Source organism: Amphiura filiformis, chromosome 20 (genome assembly GCF_039555335.1).
Source record: "Amphiura filiformis chromosome 20, Afil_fr2py, whole genome shotgun sequence".
Taxonomy (NCBI): domain Eukaryota; kingdom Metazoa; phylum Echinodermata; class Ophiuroidea; order Amphilepidida; family Amphiuridae; genus Amphiura; species Amphiura filiformis.
The window spans coordinates 9,595,256-9,622,561 of NC_092647.1; the positions used below are offsets into that span (position 1 = coordinate 9,595,256).

The following is a 27,306-nucleotide window of genomic DNA, read 5'->3' on the forward strand; positions in this document are numbered from 1 at the left end:
CTAGATTATTCCCCATGACACATATCCACTGTTCCTCACTTGCTACTTTAATATTAGCTCCCTTGATGTTAAAATAGCAAGTTCCATCTGCATGAAAGATTTACAACACCTCCATTTAGGAATTTCTGATAATACAGGCAAAGTAGGCCCAGATGTCTGGTGGGTCTTTTTCAAGAACTGTATACTTTGTTCATCTTAACCTATCCTTTTGCTAAAAAGAGGTTTTTCTTGGAGGAGGGAAACAGGTATTTTTGGCATTTAACATTCTATTTTTTTTTAACATCATTTTAGACCATTCTAGTTGACCAAATGCCATTATAAGGTCACTACAGTTTGGTTGACTTATGCCTTCCTTTTAGATTTTGGTAAAGATTTTGTTCATTTCATATGCACTAAAATGTAGTTTCCTTTCTACTTCACCTACAAAAAGGTATTTAACGCCAAATTAAACTCGGAGGCTAGATACGATACAAATAGATAATCGTGCAAAATATTGAAGGGCTACCGTTTCCAGAAGCAGAGATATGAGGGCTGAGGCAGAACTTCTTGAATGACCCTATTGTCACGCATGTTCATTTTCTATACTTATTGCATATCTGTCTCAGTCTTTCTGTCTGTCATTTCTCTCTGGTAGATGGTAAATGTAAATGATCAGACTAGATGTTTAAGCCTGTTAATCCAAATTCACTCTATTTTATCCAGGTGATTATGAATGGAAAGATAGCACCATAGTAGACTACACCAACTGGGCCAACACTGAACCAGATGGTGATGACATAGATAATGGTTGTGTAGATATGTATCCAGACCAATATGGTAAATGGGAAGACACAGATTGCCAGTCTAATGCTGCCTATGTCTGTATGGTGCCCAAAGGTAAGAATCAACTATTAAAGGTTCCTAGTAAACTTATGACATAGATAATGGTTGTATAGATATGTATCCAGACCAATATGGTAAATGGGAAGACACAGATTGCCAGTCTAATGCTGCCTATGTCTGTATGGTGCCCAAAGGTAAGAATCAACTATTAAAGGTTCCTAGTAAACTTATGACATAGATAATGGTTGTATAGATATGTATCCAGACCAATATGGTAAATGGGAAGACACAGATTGCCAGTCTAATGCTGCCTATGTCTGTATGGTGCCCAAAGGTAAGAATCAACTATTAAAGGTTCCTAGTAAACTAATGACATAGATAATGGTTGTATAGATATGTATCCAGACCAATATGGTAAATGGGAAGACACAGATTGCCAGTCTAATGCTGCCTATGTCTGTATGGTGCCCAAAGGTAAGAATCAACTATTAAAGGTTCCTAGTAAACTTATGACATAGATAATGGTTGTATAGATATGTATCCAGACCAATATGGTAAATGGGAAGACACAGATTGCCAGTCTAATGCTGCCTATGTCTGTATGGTGCCCAAAGGTAAGAATGAACTATTAAAGGTTCCTAGTAAACTAATGACATAGATAATGGTTGTATAGATATGTATCCAGACCAATATGGTAAATGGGAAGACACAGATTGCCAGTCTAATGCTGCCTATGTCTGTATGGTGCCCAAAGGTAAGAATGAACTATTAAAGGTTCCTAGTAAACTAATGACATAGATAATGGTTGTATAGATATGTATCCAGACCAATATGGTAAATGGGAAGACACAGATTGCCAGTCTAATGCTGCCTATGTCTGTATGGTGCCCAAAGGTAAGAATGAACTATTAAAGGTTCCTAGTAAACTAATGACATAGATAATGGTTGTATAGATATGTATCCAGACCAATATGGTAAATGGGAAGACACAGATTGCCAGTCTAATGCTGCCTATGTCTGTATGGTGCCCAAAGGTAAGAATGAACTATTAAAGGTTCCTAGTAAACTAATGACATAGATAATGGTTGTATAGATATGTATCCAGACCAATATGGTAAATGGGAAGACACAGATTGCCAGTCTAATGCTGCCTATGTCTGTATGGTGCCCAAAGGTAAGAATGAACTATTAAGGGTTCCTAGTAAACTAATGACATAGATAATGGTTGTGTAGATATGTATCCAGACCAATATGGTAAATGGGAAGACACAGATTGCCAGTCTAATGCTGCCTATGTCTGTATGGTGCCCAAAGGTAAGAATGAACTATTAAGGGATCCTAGTAAACTAATGAAATAGATAATGGTTGTGTAGATATGTATCCAGACCAATATGGTAAATGGGAAGACACAGATTGCCAGTCTAATGCTGCCTATGTCTGTATGGTGCCCAAAGGTAAGAATGAACTATTAAGGGTTCCTAGTAAACTAATGACATAGATAATGGTTGTGTAGATATGTATCCAGACCAATATGGTAAATGGGAAGACACAGATTGCCAGTCTAATGCTGCCTATGTCTGTATGGTGCCCAAAGGTAAGAATGAACTATTAAAGGTTCCTAGTAAACTAATGACATAGATAATGGTTGTGTAGATATGTATCCAGACCAATATGGTAAATGGGAAGACACAGATTGCCAGTCTAATGCTGCCTATGTCTGTATGGTGCCCAAAGGTAAGAATGAACTATTAAAGGTTCCTAGTAAACTAATGACATAGATAATGGTTGTGTAGATATGTATCCAGACCAATATGGTAAATGGGAAGACACAGATTGCCAGTCTAATGCTGCCTATGTCTGTATGGTGCCCAAAGGTAAGAATGAACTATTAAAGGTTCCTAGTAAACTAATGACATAGATAATGGTTGTATAGATATGTATCCAGACCGATATGGTAAATGGGAAGACACAGATTGCCAGTCTAATGCTGCCTATGTCTGTATGGTGCCCAAAGGTAAGAATGAACTATTAAAGGTTCCTAGTAAACTAATGAATAGATAATGGTTGTATAGATATGTATCCAGACCAATATGGTAAATGGGAAGACACAGATTGCCAGTCTAATGCTGCCTATGTCTGTATGGTGCCCAAAGGTAAGAATGAACTATTAAAGGTTCCTAGTAAACTAATGATATAGATAATGGTTGTATAGATATGTATCCAGACCAATATGGTAAATGGGAAGACACAGATTGCCAGTCTAATGCTGCCTATGTCTGTATGGTGCCCAAAGGTAAGAATGAACTATTAAAGGTTCCTAGTAAACTAATGACATAGATAATGGTTGTATAGATATGTATCCAGACCAATATGGTAAATGGGAAGACACAGATTGCCAGTCTAATGCTGCCTATGTCTGTATGGTGCCCAAAGGTAAGAATGAACTATTAAAGGTTCCTAGTAAACTAATGACATAGATAATGGTTGTATAGATATGTATCCAGACCAATATGGTAAATGGGAAGACACAGATTGCCAGTCTAATGCTGCCTATGTCTGTATGGTGCCCAAAGGTAAGACTGAACTATTAAAGGTTCCTAGTAAACTAATGACATAGATAATGGTTGTATAGATATGTCTCCAGACCAATATGGTAAATGGGAAGGCACAGATTGCCAGTCTAATGCTGCCTATGTCTGTATGGTGCCCAAAGGTAAGAATGAACTATTAAAGGTTCCTAGTAAACTAATGATATAGATAATGGTTGTATATATATGTATCCAGACCGATATGGTAAATGGGAAGACACAGATTGCCAGTCTAATGCTGCCTATGTCTGTATGGTGCCCAAAGGTAAGAATGAACTATTAAAGGTTCCTAGTAAACTAATGACATAGATAATGGTTGTATAGATATGTCTCCAGACCAATATGGTAAATGGGAAGGCACAGATTGCCAGTCTAATGCTGCCTATGTCTGTATGGTGCCCAAAGGTAAGAATGAACTATTAAAGGTTCCTAGTAAACTAATGATATAGATAATGGTTATATAGATATGTATCCAGACCAATATGGTAAATGGGAAGGCACAGATTGCCAGTCTAATGCTGCCTATGTCTGTATGGTGCCCAAAGGTAAGAATGAACTATTAAAGGTTCCTAGTAAACTAATGACATAGGATAATGGTTGTATAGATATGTATCCAGACCGATATGGTAAATGGGAAGACACAGATTGCCAGTCTAATGCTGCCTATGTCTGTATGGTGCCCAAAGGTAAGAATGAACTATTAAAGGTTCCTAGTAAACTAATGACATAGATAATGGTTGTATAGATATGTCTCCAGACCAATATGGTAAATGGGAAGACACAGATTGCCAGTCTAATGCTGCCTATGTCTGTATGGTGCCCAAAGGTAAGACTGAACTATTAAAGGTTCCTTGTAAACTAATGATATAGATAATGGTTGTATAGATATGTATCCAGACCGATATGGTAAATGGGAAGACACAGATTGCCAGTCTAATGCTGCCTATGTCTGTATGGTGCCCAAAGGTAAGAATGAACTATTAAAGGTTCCTAGTAAACTAATGACATAGATAATGGTTGTATAGATATGTATCCAGACCAATATGGTAAATGGGAAGACACAGATTGCCAGTCTAATGCTGCCTATGTCTGTATGGTGCCCAAAGGTAAGAATGAACTATTAAAGGTTCCTAGTAAACTAATGACATAGATAATGGTTGTATAGATATGTCTCCAGACCAATATGGTAAATGGGAAGACACAGATTGCCAGTCTAATGCTGCCTATGTCTGTATGGTGCCCAAAGGTAAGAATGAACTATTAAAGGTTCCTAGTAAACTAATGACATAGATAATGGTTGTGTAGATATGTATCCAGACCGATATGGTAAATGGGAAGACACAGATTGCCAGTCTAATGCTGCCTATGTCTGTATGGTGCCCAAAGGTAAGAATGAACTATTAAAGGTTCCTAGTAAACTAATGACATAGATAATGGTTGTATAGATATGTCTCCAGACCAATATGGTAAATGGGAAGACACAGATTGCCAGTCTAATGCTGCCTATGTCTGTATGGTGCCCAAAGGTAAGAATGAACTATTAAAGGTTCCTAGTAAACTAATGACATAGATAATGGTTGTATAGATATGTCTCCAGACCAATATGGTAAATGGGAAGACACAGATTGCCAGTGTAATGCTGCCTATGTCTGTATGGTGCCCAAAGGTAAGACTGAACTATTAAAGGTTCCTAGTAAACTAATGACATAGATAATGGTTGTATAGATATGTCTCCAGACCAATATGGTAAATGGGAAGACACAGATTGCCAGTCTAATGCTGCTTTTGTTATGTTATCACAATGCTCAAATGTGGTATAATTTTTCACTTGAATATCAAAAAAGGTTTCAGGTTTGCAGAATAGTTTAACTAGAACAATATTTGATCTGATATTCAACAACTCTTCCTATACCTTTGTACAGGAACCAACCGTTGTTAAACCGTGATGAACCCACACTTTTACTGTAGCGTATACGCGAACGCGAGCGTGACTCAATCATGATTCAATCATGTTTCACCGTTGTTCATCACCGGTTAACAACTCGCGTCCGGCGCGTCTGCGTGGTTTACTTCGCAAGGGCAGCTTTAGTAAACCACGCAGACGACGTGGCCGCATCGTTGTTAAACGGTGATGAACAACAGTGAAACATAATTAAATTCCTAATTAGGACACCAGTAGTAAGTATGTTAAACTCATCACTTGGGTAGATCCAACTAATTGAATACATGAATACAAAACCCACCCAAGTCTATCGAAAAAACAAATATGTATCATACATGCTGGGTATAGGCCATGGTGGATTTCACATGCTCAATAGATGCATGTAGAGGGTGGATTTGGGTTCCACTTTTATACATATGATAAGCAACAATTTTCCATGCTCAACTCAATTTGGCCAAAGTATGGACTTGGGTGGGTTTTGTATTCATATATTCAATTGACAGATGGACAAATTATATAACATTATTTGTATTTTCTTTTGCAAGTTCCTGGTGATGAGCCAACTACTAATAAGCCTACTCTGCCATCAGGTGGTAAGTTTATCATTGTCTTTAGATTAAATTAACAGAATAATCCCTACAATGAAAATCCAGGATGGTTTTCAGCTATCAGACATATGAAGTATATAATAGTTGGCTGAAAAGAGTAATTCTGAGATTGTGCCCAAGCTTGATGAGCTTGAGTCTCTGTGTGGGTGACACTTTCTTTCTTTCTTTCTTTCTTTTCTTTCTTCTCTTTCTTCTCTTCTCTTCTTTCTCTTCTTTCTTTTTCTCTTCTCTTCTTTCTCTTCTTTCTCTTCTCTTCTTTCTCTTCTTTCTTTCCTTTCCTTTCCTTCCCTTCCTTCCCTTCCTTCCTTCCTTCCTTCTCTTTTCTTTCTTTTCTTTCTTTTACTTCTTTGTTATGCCTCAAGTTACTTATTTATTGTTTTCAAATGGTAATTTGCTCTCTTGGTTTATTTTTGTTTGCAGCCACCACACCCAGAGCAACAGTTACACAAGGCAACCCAGAACCTCAAGCAGGTAGGTTGAAATTACAGTGTGTTCTCAGAAAAATGGATCCCTCAAATGGATGGATTTTTAAAAATATCTATTGCCTCAAATACTGCATCTCCAAACCACATAAAGCTCATTTATTTAATTATTTAATCTGTAAAATCCTTGTCAAAATTATTTTCCCCTCAAATTTAATTGTGGTAGAAGCTAACAGTTTGCTTCATCTGTATTCTATGTTTTACAGGTTTATCAGCAGGAGCAGTTGTTGGTGTCTGCTTTGCTGTACTCATCATATTTCTTGCTACACTCCTTGTGGGATTCTTCTTCTACAAACGACAGGTAGCAACAAAATCTCCTGATGTTGTTGGTTTACAAACAACAAGTTTTGAGAATGTTTTATACAACACAAATCAAGGAGTAAACATTGATTCAAAAGCAGAGGCCACACCAGGCAGTGACGCTTAATTCTTTTTATTCATATTTTGTTAATATGTGTTTACTTGTGACTGACTCATCCTTGGTTATGGACTAATTATGAACTAACCTTTGCACTAAGTGTAAGTTGAAATAGCCCCGACTATAATAACCCTTTTAAGAATAAATTTTCAAATTGAGTACTATGATGATGCCTCGATAATTTCAAGAAATTTAAAGATGCCACTAATAATCACACAGAAATCACTCGTGTGACTTATTTGTGTATATATCAGGTAAACAAAGACTACAATGACCCAAACAAAATGTCTCCACTGCAAGTAATTATGATGATACTTTATAATGGACCAATTATTTACAGTTATACAACCAGATTGGGAAATTTATTGGTTTTGTTTATCTTGTGAAATTGTTTTGTGTGTTTATGTTAATAAAATGCAATTTGACTCAAATACACATAGCTTATGGAGTGCATAAAGTTATAGGTGAACAATAAAATGTTTGTTTATTTTAAGTGCAATTTATTTATGCAATTATATTGCAGAACTGGTTTTGCACAGAATGGGCTAAAGTGTGCATACCATTTTGAAATAATTTTGAAGCATAATGTATTCTTATGTTGAATTGTAAATACTTATGTTGGACACTACAAAAGTTCATGGACTTAAAGAAATAATAGACCAATTTGTAACTTTAATATGTATATTTTCCAACTACATGTAAAGTGAGAAATAAAGTCATAGCCATGTTTTTAAACAAAGAGTTGAGTTCTTTAGATTGCCATATTATCACCAAACCAGGAACATGTGTGTCCAGTTTGAATTGAGGGAATTAATTCATACCAGCTCCTCTACATCAAAGGTACCTCTGAAACTATTAGAAGGACCTTTAGCAATCATGGTGTTAGCGTGTTCTTCAAACCAACCGACACACTAAGATAAATCCTTGTGTGTTCCTAGGACGAGAAAGATAAGAACAACATTACTCTGCGGGATGCTACATCCTGCGCCAGGTCAATGCAAAGGAGCCTATAATTTTCAAACTGAATGCTCTTTGAAAACACAGTTTTTACCTAGTAGTACAGAATCAGATGTCTCAACCCATATTCACAATGAGTCTCCTGGACATTACGTGGACTTTTATAAAGTTTACATACTTGACAGGGACAGCAGGTGGTTCCAATGTGGAGTCAAAGAAGCAGTTCACATCAAAGCCAATCAACCCTCTTTCAACAAAGACGGGGACCAGTCCAAACTCTCAGGAGTCTACATGTCTGTTATCAGGTCAAAGGTCAAAAAGATTGCGACCTGATACAGTCACTCACTTGCTGATGAAAGATGAAGTACCATCTGAAAATTCCATAGGAATTAATTCCTTATGTTTGGATCAAAAGTTTAAATCAAACTCATAATTATTACTTTTGTATGAAAAATATCCATTTTGATAATCATAATTTTGTCTTAATTTATCCTTGATATTACTTTAGTGTCTGAGCTTCTAAATTAGGTTGAATACACCGATACTAACTAGAAAAATGTCCCGTAGAAATGTTACATATACAGTTCTTAAGAAGAAAGTCCACCCAAGTCATTGGGGTAATGCAAAAACCAGTTGATCATTTTTAAAGTTTGGATCACAGACTGATTAATTATGCAAGTGAGTCAGTTTTTGTTGCTACCTCTTTGATTGCACAAACACAGCTGGGTGCAGCGCCTACACAAACTGCGCTTTGCATGTTGCATGACTGATGCGCTTTTGTGAATTTATGTGGGCAGTAACAAAAAACAAATAATGCTTGCATATTACGAGCTGATCATAGTATAACTTGATGCATAACTAATCAGTCTGTGTTCAAAACTTTAAAACAAGAGAGAGGATTGATTGGTTTTTGGATTAATACTAAAATGTCTAAGGGGTGTTACTTCTTGGAAACCCTATGTACCCAATATTGTGTGTGGTAACTCCCGGTGTTCTCCACCCTATGTACCCAATATTGTATGTGGTATTCTCCCGCTGTTCTCCACCCTATGTACCCAATATTGTGTGTGGTATTATCCCGGTGTTCTCCACCCTATGTACCCAATATTGTGTGTGGTATTCTCCTGTTGTTCTCCACCCTATGTACCCAATATTGTGTGTGGTGTTCTCCCGGTGTTCTCCACCCCATGTACCCAATATTGTGTGTGGTATTCTCCCGCTGTTCTCCACCCTATGTACCCAATATTGTGTGTGGTATTATCCCGGTGTTCTCCACCCTATGTACCCAATATTGTGTGTGGTATTCTTCCGGTGTTCTCCACCCTATGTACCCAATATTGTGTGTGGTATTCTCCTGCTGTTCTCCACCCTATGCATCCAATATTGTTTGTGGTATTCTCCCGGTGTTCTCCACCCTATGTACCCAATATTGTGTGTGGTTTTCTCCCAACGTTCTCCACCCTATGTACCCAATATTGTGTGTGGTATTCTCCCGGTGTTCTCCACCCTATGTATCCAATATTGTGTGGTATTCTCCCGGTGTTCTCCACCCTATGTACCCAATATTGTGCGTGGTATGCTCCTGGTGTTCTCCACCCTATGTATCCAATATTGTGTGGTATTCTCCCGGTGTTCTCCACCCTATGTACCCAATATTGTGTGTGGTATTCTCCTGCTGTTCTCCACCCTATGTATCCAATATTGTGTGTGGTATTCTCTTGCTGTTCTCCACCCTTTGTACCCAATATTGTGTGTGGTATTCTCCCGGTGTTCTCCACCTTATGTACCCAATATTGTGTGTGGTATTCTCCAGGTGTTCTCCACCCTATGTACCCAATATTGTGTGTGGTATTCTCCTGTTGTTCTCCACCCTATGTAACCAATATTGTGTGTGGTATTCTCCCCGACATTCTCCACCCTATGTACCCAATATTGTGTGTGGTTTTCTCCCGGTGTTCTCCACCCTATGTACCCAATATTGTGTGTGGTATTCTCCCGCTGTTCTCCACCCTATGTACCCAATATTGCGTGTGGTATTCTCCTGGTGTTCTCCACCCTATGTACCCAATATTGTGTGTGGTATTCTCCCAGTGTTCTCCACCCTATGTACCCAATTTTGTGTGTGGTATTCTCCCAGTGTTCTCCACCCTATGTACCCAATATTGTGTCTGGTATTCTCCCGCTGTTCTCCACCCTATGTACCCAATATTGTGTGTGGTATTCTCCTGATGTTCTCCACCCCATATACCCAATATTGTGTCTGGTATTCTCCCGCTGTTCTCCACCTTATGTACCCAATATTGTGTGTGGTGTTCTCCTGCTGTTCTCCACCTTATGTACCCAATATTGTGTGTGGTATTCTCCAGGTGTTCTCCACCCTATGTACCCGATATTGTGTGTGGTATTCTCCTGTTGTTCTCCACCCTATGTAATCAATATTGTGTGTGGTATTCTCCCCGACATTCTCCACCCTATGTACCCAATATTGTGTGTGGTTTTCTCCCGGTGTTCTCCACCCTATGTACCCAATATTGTGTGTGGTATTCTCCCGCTGTCTCCACCCTATGTACCCAATATTGCGTGTGGTATTCTCCTGATGTTCTCCACCTTATGTACCCAATATTGTGTGTGGTATTCTCCCGGTGTTCTCCACCCTATGTACCCAATTTTGTGTGGTGGTATTCTCCCAGTGTTCTCCACCCTATGTACCCAATATTGTGTATGGTATTCTCCCGCTGTTCTCCACCCTATGTACCCAATATTGTGTGTGGTATTCTCCTGATGTTCTCCACCCCATGTACCCAATCTTGTGTGTGGTATTCTTCCGGTGTTCTCCACCTTATGTACCCAATATTGTGTGTGGTATTCTCCCGCTGTTCTCCACCCTATGTACCCAATATTGTGTGTGGTGTTCTCCCGCTGTTCTCCACCCTATGTACCCAATATTGTGTGTGGTATTCTCCCGCTGTTCTCCACCCTATGTACCCAATATTGTGTGTGGTATTCTTCCGGTGTTCTCCACCTTATGTACCCAATATTGTGTGTGGTATTCTCCTGATGTTCTCCACCCCATATACCCAATATTGTGTGTGGTATTCTTCCGGTGTTCTCCACCCTATGTACCCAATATTGTGTGTGGTATTCTTCCGGTGTTCTCCACCTTATGTACCCAATACTGTGTGTGGTATTCTCCCGCTGTTCTCCACCCTATGTACCCAATATTGTGTGTGGTGTTCTCCCACTGTTCTCCACCCTATGTACCCAATATTGTGTGTGGTATTCTCCCGCTGTTCTCCACCCTGTGTACCCAATATTGTGTGTGGTATTCTTCCGGTGTTCTCCACCCTATGTACCCAATATAGTGTGTGGTATTCTCCTGCTGTTCTCCACCTATTCTCCTGATGTTCTCCACCATATGTACCCAATATTGTGTGTGGTATTCTCCCGGTGTTCTCCACCCTATGTACCCAATATTGTGTATGGTATATTCTCCAGCATAGCAACCAGCAATAGTTGTGTGCACAAGTCATATTTAGAAATTCCATTTCATGGAGGTATAGAAAGAAACAATGTAAATGAAGATTAGGAACTGCATGGCGAACAAATTCCAATTTACATATTTCTGTCCTTCCCCATGTATATTATCCCCTTTAAGTTATGTTACTAAATATCATTTCTGCAAAATATGTGTATATTGCAGTAACCAGAATCTAGAAACACCAAGTAAGCACCACCTGTGAGAGGTTCACTCATGTTAAAAATAAGATATTGGTTATTGTATGGGCGGAGCCATAGGCGGAGAGCCATACTTTAATTTTGTTTTGCAATATTTGTTCGCACGTTTAAGGGTTTATCTAGCCACTGTATAGATTGAAAGTTGCAGGGTATATAGTATGTAATCGAATGAAGAAGTAGATAGATTTTCTATAATAATATGTATTCAGGAGAGGAGATATTTAACAAAAACAAAAACACCCAAGTCCGTCAAATGCACGAATAAGAATACGTGTATAGTATAGGCCTATCCACCATTGGGGAATCGCCGCAGCTGATTAGAGTCGTTCATTTCGTGCGGTACATGATTAGAGTCGTTCATTTCGTACGGTAAATAGCGGGCAATGGGTGTATTTTTTGTTTGCTTTTGTGTTGCTTTTTGGAAACACTCGCGCCCGCTATAAAGTCGTTAATTTGTTTGCACAGACCTAGTCTCCTACACAGCCAATTTGTGTCGGGCGATCCGAACAAACATCGTGATAGCCACATACAGTCTGGCCCGAGGCACAGACTATCAAGTGTTTATTACCAGTGACCTTCAATAAAATCGATACTGTAGTACAAACATGCTATATACAGGGTGTCCCTGAAAGAACTGTTTCGTCAGAAACTTAATTGTTTGGGTATTTTAACGCCACAACTAAACAAAACTAAATACAAACAGAGGAAGAGGCTTACGCATCATACACGTGTATGGAGAAACTAAATACTTTTTGAATTTTGACAAAAAGACGAAATATTAAGATTAGAAATTTAATAACGTGGCATAATCACTGCGCATCATAATTTTTACTTCATTTACTGTATAAAACACATCTTTTGACTCATTATGACCCCAGATTTTTTTTTTCTTTTTGAGAAACAAAATCCTTCCAAACTTTACATCCGGCTTTACATATATAGAGCCAAAATTTACAAGATTAATTTTTTTATTTTGGCATAACAATTCAGGGAATTTTGTTTTTGTTTATTAACGTTTGTTTTAATACGCAATCACTCGGGCACACCCTTTCCAACGACAAATGAAAACATTTAATTTTGAGCATGGAGAAAGGAAATCATAATTTCCCTTCCGTTTCTCCCCATTTTCCCCTTCTGTTTTTCTTCTCTTTTTTTTCATTTTGCTTTTCACCTTTCCACATTTTTTCTTCTCAGACAACCCTTGTTTACCAAAAGTAATAAATTTTATTTAATTTATGACGACACAGCATTCTGTCATCCCTGTCTAGCCCCGCTCCAAAGGTCTGACCTGGTTGTTAAACCGGCGCAGGCCAGATGTCAGAACTGCAAATCAAATGCAGCAAGGTAGAGGTTGTAATATCGTGCACATAGCTACCTATACCTTGCTGTGTAGGCCTATAGTGAACAGAGCACGTGTATTTTGCTCACTGGCAATTGATACAAACAGAAGGCATCAATAAATGGGACAGTATGAATGGATCGTTTTCGAAGTTTATGTTGTGATGAAGTTTGGCAGTCAACATGTGCGATGATGCCGAGTATTACGGAACAAACCAAAAGATCAATGACGTCCTATAAACGAAACTAGTTTCGTTTAGGGGTGAGGGGGTAAAAATACTCGATTACGTTTGTACAAAACCATCGGTCTGAAGAATGTGTCATTATTATTATTATGTCAAAATTTTCAACATTTCATTATTACGTTTCTGGCAGGGAGGGAGGGGGTCGGCTGAGAAATGAAACTAGTTACGTTTATAGGACGTCATCGATCTTTTGGTTTGTTCCCTTATAGGGTCTACAGGGGTTTTAACAACATGGTGTATAGCCTAAACTTGGTCAGTTGTATTTGTAGAGCTGAATAGATTTCGGGGTCATCCAAGGTCACCCAGGGTTCATCTGAGGTCAAATGACTAAAAAACTGTCATAATGGCACGAAACTTGGTGGGTATAGTCAACACTTAGAGTAAAATTTTTGGAAGGTCATTTCGGAGTCATCCGAGGTCACCCAGGGGTCATCTGATGTCAAATTAGGGGCATTTGAGGTCAAATTACTAAAAACTGTTATATGGGCTCGAAACTTGGTGGGTATAGTCAACATTTAGATTCAAATTATTGGAAGGTCATTTCGGTGTCATCCGAGGTCACCCAGGGGTCATCTGATGTCAAATTACTAAAAACTGACATAACAGCATGAAATTTGGTGAGTACAGTCAACATTAAGAGTCAAATGTTTGGAAGGTCATTTTGGGGGTAATCCAAGGTCACTTAGGGGTCATCTGAGGTCAAATGACTAACATCTGTCGTATGGGCATGAAACTTGGTGGGTACAGTCAATATTGCTAGGAAACTGTCTATACATACAAACTGAACTTCCACCACACGGCCGGCTCGGGTTGTTTTGGTAAAGCAATACCAACACCTGTTGTGAACTCGACACCATGAGGGGATATCCCATATCCCAACCTGTGCTCTGGGCATCTTGTAAAACATAAACATTACACAGCCGTGCGGCCTATTACATTTCCATATTATTTCCTTCTTTAATCACCCCACACTCCCCATCCACCATCCAGGCTTCGCCCATACAGGGTTCTGAAAAGAAACTCACATCTAAACACAACCACTACCATACCATCACCCAACATCCTTACACACCAACCGCGTATGCCGAAAACCGCGCAACCCGAGAACCGCTCTAGTTATAAATAATTTTAATCATCTTGTCAACAAATTTGCAAGATAAGATCTTCATGCTATGTTATCTCAGATCCAATAAATCCTGCATAAGGTGACAGAACTTTGGCCCAGTCATGCTTGTCTAATCACCTCGTATCTTCCAGTTGAAGATATTTGAATTAAATCCAAAAGACATGTGTGAAATATGGTGCTTATAAATCACTGGGAAAGCTATTGCATGGATTCAATTTTCTTTGTTATAAATCTCAGAATTGTTGTTAAAATGTATTTGAAATTGACAAAATTTTGTCTCATCTGGTACATATGTGATTTCCATTATAACACTAACACGTCTCCTAAATTGACCATGCTTAGGGATCTACAATTCCCCCACGAAAGGTTTGAAGGGGAAGGAATTTCTGCACCTTGTTTTTAATCATAACTCAAATCCTAGCATTGACTTTAACCTAATTAGTTATACACTAATAGAGGCCCTGCATGAAATTATCGATTGGCTCCAAACAAAAGATTTGAACCGGTGTCCTTCACCGTAGTTATGGCGGAGTGCAGTCCATTCAATCATATGTTGTCATCAACCTATTTGATCGTAGTGCAGGGTTATGTGTGTGAGACGAACTGTCACGGTAGATTGCAATCATGCTTTTGTTGAATGCATTTGAGTAGTCCGCCATATTTACGGGATGATATATCACATGCAAGGCCTCTATTAACAAAACCATAATAACACCAGTGACAAAAAGAGAGCAGAGGTGGGTGCTATTACAATGTTGGTGACAATGGGCCAGTTTAGTACCAGAATTAAGTGGAGTGTTAATTAGCCTTCCACACATAAAAATTGAACTTTTGTAGACTGGGTAAGTGGAATTGTTGATGGGACCAAGTTGACCAACAAAAAAACTTGAGCTCCCAGTATTGACTTCTTCAAGCAGAGGCTTTGCGGGAGTGCTTGATACTCTAAAATCTGCCACAATCACAGTTTTCAGTTTTTAACTATTATTTTGCGGTAGTATCGTATTATGTTTGATTCAAATATTATTTGTATGATCCTTTGACCAGTATTTATTTACATTTTGTGTTTACGGGGTAGTCTCATCAGCACTTAGTGCTGCTCTCCCTGAGGGCCCTGTTCTAGTTACAAGGAGTCTAATACTAAATACTACACAACATGTTGCAACACAATTATATTAAATGTACATTTTAAACCTACAAAACTTAATATATGGAAGTGAAATATCAGACAATAAGCTTAATATTAGTGATAAACAGATTTAAAACAGTTCTCTCAACAAATATTTTGACTTACTTGATATTTCATCCCACATCCATGAGATTTCATCATAAAGGGAGGGAGAGTGGTAAATACCTAGTCATGTTATGTATGTATTACGTTGGCATGGAAATAAAATATCTATCTATCTATCTATCTATCATGTGACCCACGGGGTAATCCGGGTTCACATGACGTGATGATCGGCTTGTAGACACTGGGTAGTAAATGTCTCTCTTTGTCTTGGTTGAGGTCGGGTCCAAGGCAGCTATGTAATTGGCTTCCTTGATGCCTCTCTGAAGCTATCGCCAGTCCGAGTCAAGCACTTTGACATTGTCATTACTAAATTCATGTCCTTCAGAGTTTAAATGCGCCCCACAGGGGAAGACGGTCTATTGTGTTGTTCTGTAAGTCGCTTACAAAGTGGTCTTTCCGTTTTGTCCACGTAATGAGATGAACAATTATTACAAGCTTAATACATGTTTGAAAACACTAATTGACATTGACATGGAAGAAGCATTTAATTGAATATCGATGGGAGTCTATTCCACAGCTGTACAGAACGGTATTAATGTTCGTAAACCCAAAGGTAATGAAATGTAGGAATAACGAGAGTTGCACTACATTGATGTCTTGTAGGATATGAGTGAATAGATGATGTATAAATGAAATTTGAATTGAGATAATTTGGGCCAGATTATTGAGTCATTTGAAAATAGAACAATACAATGTTATTTACCATTTTTTGTTAAGTCTAGATCAATGGGTGTTAAAATATCTGCACCAAGTGTGATCCTAGCCAGTTTATTGTGCTTAATTTGGAGAGAAGATAAATTTGTTTTATTTGTCCAAACATCACTACAATAATCAAAATGAGGTAAAATCAGGCATTGCCAAGTATTTTTAGACATGTCTAATAATACAATAATTTTCTTGGAAAATTGATTTTGTTAATATGTGACGTCCATGATAGGAGAGGATCTAATGTGACACCAAGGTACATGTACTTGAATTCTTCAACATGTTCAAGAACATCATTAACATACTTAATATGTATATCACAAAATCTATTTACAATATGAGATGAACCGAAAACCATATAATTTGTTTTTTTTATGTTTAATTTTAATTCATTATTACAAAACCTATTTACAATATGAGATGAACCGAAAACCATAGATTGTTATTTAGCATAGTTTTTAAGTTATTAGAATCATTAGATTTACTGAGAAAAGATGTGTCATCTGCATACATTATGACTTTACAATCAACAGAGCTAGGGAGGGAATTTATGTATATCAAGAAAAGTAAGGGTCCTAAGATACTTCCTTGTGGAACACCAATTTCAATATTTTTAAAACCATACAAAGAAGATTCAATACATACAAGCTGTTTTCTGTGACTAAGGTATAACCATTTTAGTTCTTTACCATTTATACCACAATTATTAAGTTTATTAAGAGGTTGTGGTTTACAGTATCAAATGCTTTTTTCGAATCCAAAAAGATAACACCCGTAGCAAAACCTTCATCAATATTCTTAAGGATGCAATCTTGAAAATCAAGCAAGGTTGCAGAAGTGGAATGGTTTGGTGTGAACTTTTATTTATAGCAGGAGTTGTTCTCGGGTTTATGGATCGGAATTACCCTTTATAGAGTCTAAATCGTAGGTTGGTGAAATCTCTAATATTGGACTTCTTGTTCACAGACAGTGCTAAGTCCATATACAACTATCAATATTATCAATACTATTATCAATAAGATAAAAATTCATATCAAAAATCAGAACAAATAGACAAACCATACAGTTATTGAACCATTTGGGTCCAATACTATCAATAGTCACGAGAAAGAGCAAACAAGTACTATAAATTGATGACCATATAACTAGATAAAATATTGTTTAATATCAATCTTGCCATCACACACATATACATTAGTATAGTGTGGTACAAGGTGGATAGAGTTCCGCCCCTCTTTACCTAATATACATGTCACTGTTTCCAGTGGCAAAGTTCAATAATATCAATTCAACACTATTAACACAACTGTTGACCTGAAATTATGGAGTGTGAGTTTTTGTGCCCCATATATTCACAGGTCATTCCATCAGTGCACAGGTCTATTGGGATGAGATTCCATTGCCTGGTTTATTTTTTTATTCATAAATGAAGAAGTAATGGTTGCTGATTTTGTAGCCACCAAAATTATATGAATGGACTTTTGAATTGTGACATTATGGTAGCCAGACTGTTACTGCTGTTGGCTGGGCTAAGTACCGTAGGTAAGTAATGTGCACAAATATCTAGAAACTTTACCTTATAGCATGCTACAGATCAAGTTGGAAATAGTGAGATTTTCCTAGCTTTGAATGTGATCCTTTTTGGGTGTAGAGATTTGTAGAGTGGTTGATGCATTTGAGTCCCCATACTGGCATACTGTATGATCTTTTAAAATGAAAATGCTGTGGGTATTCGTTTAGTGATGCATATTATTGTCTAAGAAATTGGCCAATTATTTTTCTCATGAATTTTTTAGTATAAAAATATTGTGTGATTAAAACTCCAATGCATTGGAAATCTTTTATTCATAATGTGTAAGTTATGGAAGCTGCAAGCATCTCCAGTAAGCATTTGTGACAGAGTTTGAGTGCGGATGAAGAAATAAATGCATTCCCCATTCGATTTTAAAAACTTTAATTTTTGGCTTATGTTATCGCCCGAGTTGGAAGCAAATTCATTAATCCACTCTGCAGCCAGGGCCGGATTTACCATAGGGCCAGATGGCCCAGGGCCCCCAAATTTTGGGCCCCCCAAAATGGCCCTATGCAGTGTGCATCTTCCATTTTAGCCGAAAAACACCATGTTTTGGGCCAATATAGGGTACAAAATTGCAAAATGTTGCGCTTTGCACGCATTGGTCTATTTAAGCTTCAATTTGGGCTCAAATAGTCTGAAATTGAAATTTTTTCGCACACAAATGTCCTATTAAAATCTAAAAACTTGGCTACTTGAGTGCACATGCCTTCCTCACAGTGCGTTTGGGGGCCTCGTAATTTTGGTCTGGCCCAAGGACCCTTAAAAGATAAATCCGGCCCTGTCTGCAGCTCTAACACAATAACCGATCAACTTCATTATTATGTCTTCAGAATCTTGCATCCTATACCTTTGTACATAACCCAGCTGTCCGATTAATTTGTGTATCGGTCACCTGGAGCTACAGGGTTTTTTCATATCTGTAGCCTCTTCATAGAGTGCATAGTTCATATACTTTATATGTAAAAGTCTCTGTTGGTGTGATTTTGTTGTTGTTATTCCATCGTAATAATAAAGCGCTGAATCAGCCTTTAATTCAAAATCACGGATTTTGACAAAACTACAGCACTAGAGTCTTGATTTTTGCAGGGTATATTGGTTTAATAAAGTACAATTTAATTGTGTAAAAAAAGGAATTTTAAAAATTCAGTGAGGGCATCTTCCTCAGCAAATGTTATAATATGGCTTTAAATGCAATAACTGATTAACTTCAAACTTGGTATGGTGATAGTATATGGTGACCTGATGTGCTGTATAGTTTTGTGTCATGTTTTTTGCATATTTATATCATTTGTACAAACATTTGTTATTTACACACCTTTGTGTGGGGCCATCTTAATTACAAACCTTTTAATTCTATAATATTTACAGTAATTTCTTGGCCAAACTGGAACATGCGCGTTGCGTCCATGTAGCGTACTAAGCGTGTACGCAATGTAAGGTGCGTGCATGCTTTCTTCTGTACCACGCTATATTCGTGTGTGTTTATCGCGGAGCCACTAGCGTTTATAGTGTTCCAGTTTGGCCAAGAAATTACTGTAAATATTATAGTTTGTGTGTGCTATGTACTAAGTGAAGTTAAGCTGTTCAGAAACCATGGCTGACGTACAGGGGCGTAACTAGGGTTGGTAGCGCCTAGGGAAAGGAACAAAATTGGTGCCCCTACCTCCCCCCCCCACTGAGAATATCTTAGACTCACCCCCCAATTTGGCACCCCTAAGGGTGGCGCCCGGGGCACATTGCCCCCCCCCCCCCGGTAGTTACGCAACTGCTGACGTATGAGTATGAGCAGGGGACACTGGGGATAGCCATTAACATTTGCAATTTTTAATAAATTGAGACCTGCATTCTCACAGAATGAGTAGAAAGTCACAATGGAAGAAAAGTAAATATGGTTCATTGAATATGCCAGAAATAAACAATTAGAAACTAACAAATTCTTCATTGAAACATTGACTTTAGAACACCAAGTGAGGGAGCAACCTGGTAAGTTATATATCTTTTTAAAGCTTATGATCTATAGATTACGAATCATGACATATCTCACAAACACACATTTGCAATATTCTTCCCATTTTGTTCAAATTGAATTGTTTGTTGGTCATATGGTGAGTCTCAAGTGAAATATTTTCTGCATAAATCTCTGTTTACTGAGTTCTTCTCTTGGCTTTGTTCTTTGCAGTATTAGCTCAAGATTGTGGTGGTGTATGGAAGAGATATAATAATGACTGCTACATATTAATTTCTGATCTAGCTGGATGGCAAAGTGCCAGACAAACATGTCAGAAACAACAGGCAGATTTGGCAATCATAACTGATGCTGACCAAAATGTAAGGTTGATTTCTGTCATTGGGGCACAGAAGTTGTATTGTCAAAATCAAATCAACATTTTTCCGGGCATTTTTCAAATGTTATTGAAACTAGCCAGTGTCCCCAAACATGTTGAGTGGTAAGCCTAATTAGATGACTTCATCAGGGGTGCATGCAGGATTTTTTTAACTGGTGGTGGGGCTTGTTTTGTGACCAATGCCAAGCATAGGGGTTGGCCTTAGAGTCCTCGGTGGGATTCAGGGGCAACATCCTGGGTGACCAGGAGGCAGAGCCCTGGAAGCTCCTGGATTTTAGCTTTCATCCCCCTGCTGGATATGCACCTGCTAATTAAAAAAAAACCCAGTTTGGTTGCCTGATTCTGAGCCATTGACAATAGACCACATATATAATGTGGTATACCATATATGACATGTGAGTTATATTCCTTTGGACCGTATACGTAATAGCCTACTTTGAATAACCCAGTGATATTATTGCAAATATTTGTGTATTTTTTTTAAAGAAGCAAACTAAATTAACATAATGTGTCACTTGTTTGGTCATAAAGATCTAGAAAAAGTATAGTTTTACCTGTAGTTTGATCAGCTCGTAATCGTGTAGGGCTGTTACTACTATGCCAAAAAGTAGATCCATGTTAAGAGGTGCTATAGCTGACCTGTCGGCTCTATCATGTGTGTATTAAAGAAAGTAGAGAAAGTATAGGGCATTAATTAATAATTTGTGATGCCTCTGGTGAGCTATCACATGATAAGTCTCGAAATAAAATATGCTGATATTAATCCGCGATGTTATAAGGCCTGCCGATTATTATCAGACATTAATAGGAATTCATACACTCCTAGAAGTGAGAACCAATCAGAGCAACCGTTACTGAATTACTAGCCATGCATAAATGTTGTGTAATTGCACTGCCGCATAATACACGAGTAGATGCATTTATACTTGCTTATATTTTGTAACATTTGTAGTGAAAATTTTGTTATAGAAATTTAGCAACATTTTACAGGATTTTTTCTCATGTATGAAATAGTTTAATAAATGTGTATTACTTATTGCTCAAGAAATTGTACAAAATAATGCACTTGTACTTGAGATGTTGGTGCATCTAATGCATGTCCCTCTGCGTATCAACATCTCAGTATGCATGCATTATTTTGTACAATTTCGCTCTCAACAAGTGATATACATTTATTAACCTATAATTAATGAAACATCATGTGTAGCATATTTCGTTGTATGAGTAATATCACAAAATAGGTCAAGGTATTTAAGATTTAAGGTATTACGAAGGTTATACATCCTGCTATGGCAACTTTCTTTATTGTTTATGGAAGACAAAAATTTGAGGCAATTTTAGGTTTTGATCTATGTCCTAAATGTGGCTTTTGACATCTCCAGATCAGTATTCCTGTAAAACTGTCCCAGATATGTCAAACTATACTTTTCTTGATACTTATAACCATGCAGGGTGAACCTTTTGTGGACATTTAAGCACTTGAGTGAACCTTTTGTGGACATTTAAGCAATTGTCAATGTTGACCATATTTGGTAGTCATACTTACTTTAATACATATCTTGTTTATGTTTTATAGGCTTGGTTGGAGCAATGGTTGTCACCATTTGGAGGTGCAGAATATTGGATTGGGCTTCATGATGTCTCTAATGAGGGAAATTTTATTTGGGTTGATGGATCTACACCTACATCAAATGGATATGTGTAAGCTCATTTTTGATTTGATTGATTATTGATAAACTAGCGGGATACCCGCGCTTCGTGCGGGTCCCCGCTAGATGAGTAAATGGGAGCGATCACTAAAACAGGAGGAATTACTGAAAAGGTACAATCATTGAAAAGGTAAATTTTATTTTTCTAAACCTGTCCCTTCTTGCATTTCCATTTTCCATTGTCTTTTCTGTTTCTTCTACATGAACTTAGTTTCCATTTAAAAAAATGATATTTAGCTTGTGATTTACCATTTCCTTCAGTTGTTATTTATAATAAGTTATTTTTCCTGATTTAACCCGTATAATACCCGTATACCTTTTCTGTCTTCTTTTTCTTTTGTTTTTTGTTCATTTAGCTCCTTTTATTTACTTCAATTTCTTCTGTAGACATAGATCTATTTTGTTCCTATTTTTTAAATATATGCTGCTTAGCTTGTGATTTTCCGTTTCCATGTTATTTATTTATTGAACCCCGTTTACATGCATTATTTTATAAATCGACCCTTTCTTACATTTCTCCTTTTAGCTTTGGCTTTTTTTCTACATATTTTGTTCCCGTTTTTCATATTTCCTGCTAAGCTTGTGATTATCCGTTTGCGTACTATCTATTTAATTCTGTTCTCTCATTATTTTAGCTTCTTTTTTTACATTAATTATTTATTCATTTATTTATTCTTTCATTTTTATCTTCCTTCTTTCCTCCCATATCCTCAAGATTTTTATCATCTTGGCGGGTAATCTCTTAACCAAATCCAGTATCCACAACCCATCCAGTGTAAGCCTACCTTTTCAGTTTTGTTCTCCTTTCTTTTCTTTTCTATTTATCTGGCACGGAAACTTGGCCTGTGCATATTATGCATACCGTATGTGTGTGTCACATCGCTCAGTACGCCGACGTACTAACGCCAACGCGCTGCCAGTTAGTTACGATACGCGCTACCACTGAGTTTTGACAACAAAAAATCCCGGGAAAGAAAACCGGTTTTAACCATATTTTCACTGTTTTTGAGGCCAATTCTTAGTCTTGACCGTTTTCAACCAAATAAAGTGCAATGCATTTCCCGTATATTCCTCCGATCTCCGGTATGAATTTGGCTGTAAAACTATAAACGACGATTCATAGGCCTAGAATAAATAATGAAATTCACACGACGTAGCCTTAATATCTTGGCTGCCAACTTCGGTGCAGTGGCGGAAAATGGGGCGCGTAGCTCTGCATAGGGGCGAAAAGCTCGTAAGATCATTCTTAAATTATGCGATGTTGCACATCTAGATAGCCTGAATCATTTCTTGGCCACCTCACTGTTGGCAGAAAACAGGGGCAATGTTGCTCTGCGTGTGGTTTTTGAATGGAAATATTACTACGCAGTTCACACTGTCCTTATTACCCACAATGCCACTGCAATTTTGCATAGCTACACAGCAGTTTTTGATGTTATTCTCTTAGTTACAGTCCATTTTTGCAAAAATGAATGTCCGATGAAATAATGGCAATTATGTCTCCGATCAATTGCCACAAACTCAAAGTCGAAATTCAAGGCAATTCAAGTTCAAGAGTTCAAGTTCAAGAAACATTTATTTCACAACTTCAAAAATACATAGTATAAATGACAAATGCCTTAATTTTTAAACCAATTACATACAAAGCAAAGTAGTGAATCCGATCACAGGCCCACTGATGACAGTCAAATGCGATCACGTAAGAACAAACAACCTATTAAGGGCAGAGTAATGGGAGAGTTTCATTATTTCTGAATTGTATGTCCAAAGTATAAAACTATACATTTTTGGAAAGGAAATGAGTCAAGGAATCCCATGGTGACGTCAGATTTGTTCAAAAATATCAAGTTTTTGAAAAAATCACAAAATTCACTTTTTAACCCATTTTTGAAAAAAAAAATCGTTCGGAGTAAAAAAAATTCAGTTAGCTTTTCAAGAAGAGATATGAACTTAAGGAAGGTTTTTTTATTTTTTGAAATTCATCTCTTTTTTCGAAATATTGAAAAAAACATGTGAAAAAGCCATTTTGTCACTCTATTAAGCTAAAAATTGCACATAATGGTGTATATTTTTGTTTAAAACAAATATTTTGAAAAAATGAAAAATCCTTCCCTAGACTTTGATGTACTCTAAAGGATAGTGCAAAAAGTTTACCCTTTGCTTGCATATTTTTCGAGTTATCTTGTCACAAAAATCGCGCAATATTGTCAAAAGTGAACTCTGAGAAATCGATGTTTTAGTAAAAAAATTTCAAAATTATGCACAAAACGTCCTTAAATTTTAAAACGGTAAGACTTTCACACTTTTAAAAGCTGTATCTGGTGCATAGTCTAAATATGCATCTTTTTGCACCAATGAATCTATAATCTCTGCTTTCAGTGCGTCAAAATTCAAAATAAATCTAAGTGGCATTTTGACTGCAAATTTTTGTTTTGTTTACACCACATTTGCTGGCGTTAACAACATACCGAATGCGCCTTGACTGTGTTGGACATACGCGCAGAGTTGCGCCGCGTCACACGCCGCGAATCGCGCGCGTAATCTCAATATTTCGCATTCGCGCATTTCCATTTACGTAGTAAACTGTGCTTCATTGAAGTAAGACATGCTTATTTTGCTCTGAGCTTATCTTGTTTGCTACTGAGTTCTATTTGAACTTGCCTTCAGTTTTTGACTTGAATTTGTTTTTAAATTACAGCATGTAGTTTTTGTTGTTTGCTTTTATATTTTGTTGTCTGTCCCTGAAGAAGAGCAGTTTATCTGCTCGAAACGTCGGTTGTTTTTTGTCCGTTTAGTGTTTGACTGCTATGTACACAGTGATTTTCATCACTTCCAGTGTACTGTTTTCCTGACACTTTTGTGGGCTCTGGAATTGGCAATTTTTTGTCATCGAACTTTGCTTATTTTGTGCCTACTCTGGATGTTTGGTTTAGCGTGTCTGTTTATATGCACAGTGATTTTCATCACATGTTCTAGTGCAGTTTTGTATTACCATTGATCCTTGTTGTTTTTGCAGGTTTAGCACTTTTGTGAGCCTTGAACTGGTCATTTTGGCTATCGAACTTTGCTTACTTCCTATGCCTACATTTGCTGGTTTTGCCCCCCCCTGCATATTGTCTAGTCTGTATTTTACTTGTTTCCCCACATCAAGTTGGTGTACCTTGCTCGTTTTCCTTTCCATAGTAGAAACACAGCCATGTCATTTTTACCACCTTTGACCCAAAGAAACACAGACACTGGCTATCCAAGCAAGTTGCATCACTGTCCTATGACATTTTTGAAAGAAGAGGCCGAAAGTGATCCTTTTATAACCAAATCTGTGAACACTCCATGGACACTGAGTAATTACAATGTGTGTACGTGGCATCACCACTGATTGATTGATAATTAGTTTTTCAACAACTCTTCCTATACATTTGTACAGGAGCCAACCGTTGTTAATCTGTGATGAATCCCCTGTTCAGTAGCATAATATACGCGAACGCAAGGTTACGCGTACGCGTTACGCATGAGCGCGTAAAATTCATCATGCCTGGAACATATGCGTAAACATGAACTCTCTTATGTTGGCGATAGCAGCTAAATATTACCACTTTATTCTTTAGTTTTATTGCTGATATCAACATAGAAATCGGTATATTTTTGTAAGGGTGAGTGGCAATGACATATGGACATTCCGAATGAAAGAATCATGTGAATTAGACATCTTTAGCTTCTTTCGTTGTTGAAAGGGATTCAATCATGTTTCGCCATTGTTCATCACTGATTAACAACTCGCGTCCGGCGCGTCTGCGTGGTTTACTTCGCTCGAGCAGCTAAAGCTGCCCTCGCGAAGTAAACCACTCAGACGACGAGGACGCATCATTGTTAATCGGTGATGAACAATGGTGAAACATGATTGAATCCCTAAATTGATTGAATGATCAATTAATTGAGCAATAGATGGTTCAGTTGGCTGGGTGGGTGCTTGATTGATTGATCTATTGATTGATGTAATCTATTAATTCACCTTTTCGGTAAATCCCATAACCCTTTGCGAGTACACCTGAGAACTTGTCATTTTACGTCACGCCGTCTTGCAATGCGCAGTAACGATGTTCGATAAACGATGTGCGCATCGGCGCAGATAGGCGTGACGTAAAATGACGAGTTCTCAGGTGTACTCGCAAAGGGTTATAGGATTTACCGAAAAGGTGAATTGACTAATCTATTATTGATTGATCATTGATATACCTGATTTTGTTGCAGAAATTGGGCGCCAGGTGAACCCAATGATTATGGAAATGGTGAAGACTGTGGTGAAATAAAAGTTTATTCTGGTACTGGGATGTGGAATGATGATGCTTGTGACATACAAAATATGTTTATATGTCAACGATCCATAGGTAGGCATGAAGGATATAGTCATATTTATTTTTATTGAGTGCTACTCCCCATTCCAGAAAAATTCAGCACTAATTTTTTGGGATTAAAAAATATTATCAACTTTTGCCAAATAAAACATAGCTCAATCCTAATCATTCATTTAGTTCTAACTGGCAATAAAAGTTAAATTTCACTATTTGGCCAAATTTATGAATTAAGGGCCAAAGCCATGCATTTTTAGGGTGTTTTTCACATGCTGTGACAATCAAGTGTAAAGACTTGTATAAAGTCTAATTTCAATTTATGGATTCCAATTTTTGGAAAAGACATGTTTCATTCTTATAATCAATCATTTAATTTAAGTAACACAAAAAGGGCTATGTTTCACTTTGCAGAACTTGTTAATATTTTTTTTAACCCAAAAAATTAGTGCTGTATTTTTCTGGTGTGGACAATAGTTAACCTCTAGCAAAAGTGTTTTTTTATGCAATTTTGGTGGCATTTTTGGCTGTAATAATATCAATCTGTTAGCATATACGAGGGTCGGTCAGTATGTAATGAAAGTCGACTTGTAAACAAATATATGGAATGTTTTCTTGGCATTTCTCTACAATCATATAAACACCTGTTTATCAAACAACATGTTTAAAAATTATATCACACACTTGATTACATAACAGCATTAACATAATTCAATGGTTTACAGTTACTGGCTGAAAATGAATCATTTTGTTAAGGGAAATAAGAGGCTGAAATCAGTGCCGCCGAGAGCCATTACGGGGCCGGGGGCAATGTGAACGCACGGGCCCCTATGATCAGTGATGATGGTGCAGGACTTCACAAGTGTGTGTGTATGTGTGTGGGGGGGTAAAAATAAAATGGCATACATTTCTGTGTAACATGGGGAGGGAGGTTAGTGTAAAGTCCTTGAACATATGTTGTTGCAGCGGAGCGAAAGTAGCATGTTTAGCTGCCAATAATCAAATATGAACATTGAAGGAGACAAATGCGTGCGAATCGCACACAAATTTGCAATTTGAACGGTACTTTGATC

The 27,306-nt window shown here is 37.5% G+C and overlaps 3 protein-coding genes across 3 annotated transcripts in view; all 3 read left to right on the forward strand.

Annotated features, from left to right (window-relative positions):
- Positions 1–4,700, forward strand: part of LOC140142934 (macrophage mannose receptor 1-like) — a 29,474-nt gene extending 24,774 nt beyond the window's left edge. The window contains exons 19-26 of the mRNA XM_072164960.1: positions 703–876; positions 1,341–1,436; positions 1,928–1,996; positions 2,488–2,556; positions 3,047–3,115; positions 3,607–3,675; positions 4,281–4,376; positions 4,588–4,700. Coding sequence (XP_072021061.1) covers positions 703–876; positions 1,341–1,436; positions 1,928–1,996; positions 2,488–2,556; positions 3,047–3,115; positions 3,607–3,675; positions 4,281–4,376; positions 4,588–4,700 — 755 coding nt within the window. The remainder of the gene's footprint in view (positions 1–702; positions 877–1,340; positions 1,437–1,927; positions 1,997–2,487; positions 2,557–3,046; positions 3,116–3,606; positions 3,676–4,280; positions 4,377–4,587) is intronic.
- Positions 1–27,306, forward strand: part of LOC140143078 (macrophage mannose receptor 1-like) — a 172,813-nt gene that overhangs the window by 29,373 nt on the left and 116,134 nt on the right. The window lies entirely within an intron of this gene.
- Positions 4,838–6,987, forward strand: LOC140143079 (uncharacterized). The gene is made up of 4 exons (XM_072165129.1): positions 4,838–4,936; positions 5,898–5,945; positions 6,381–6,431; positions 6,649–6,987. The coding sequence occupies exons 1-4, from the start codon at positions 4,858–4,860 to the stop codon at positions 6,867–6,869; spliced, it is 399 nt and encodes a 132-aa protein (XP_072021230.1). The 5' UTR covers positions 4,838–4,857; the 3' UTR covers positions 6,870–6,987.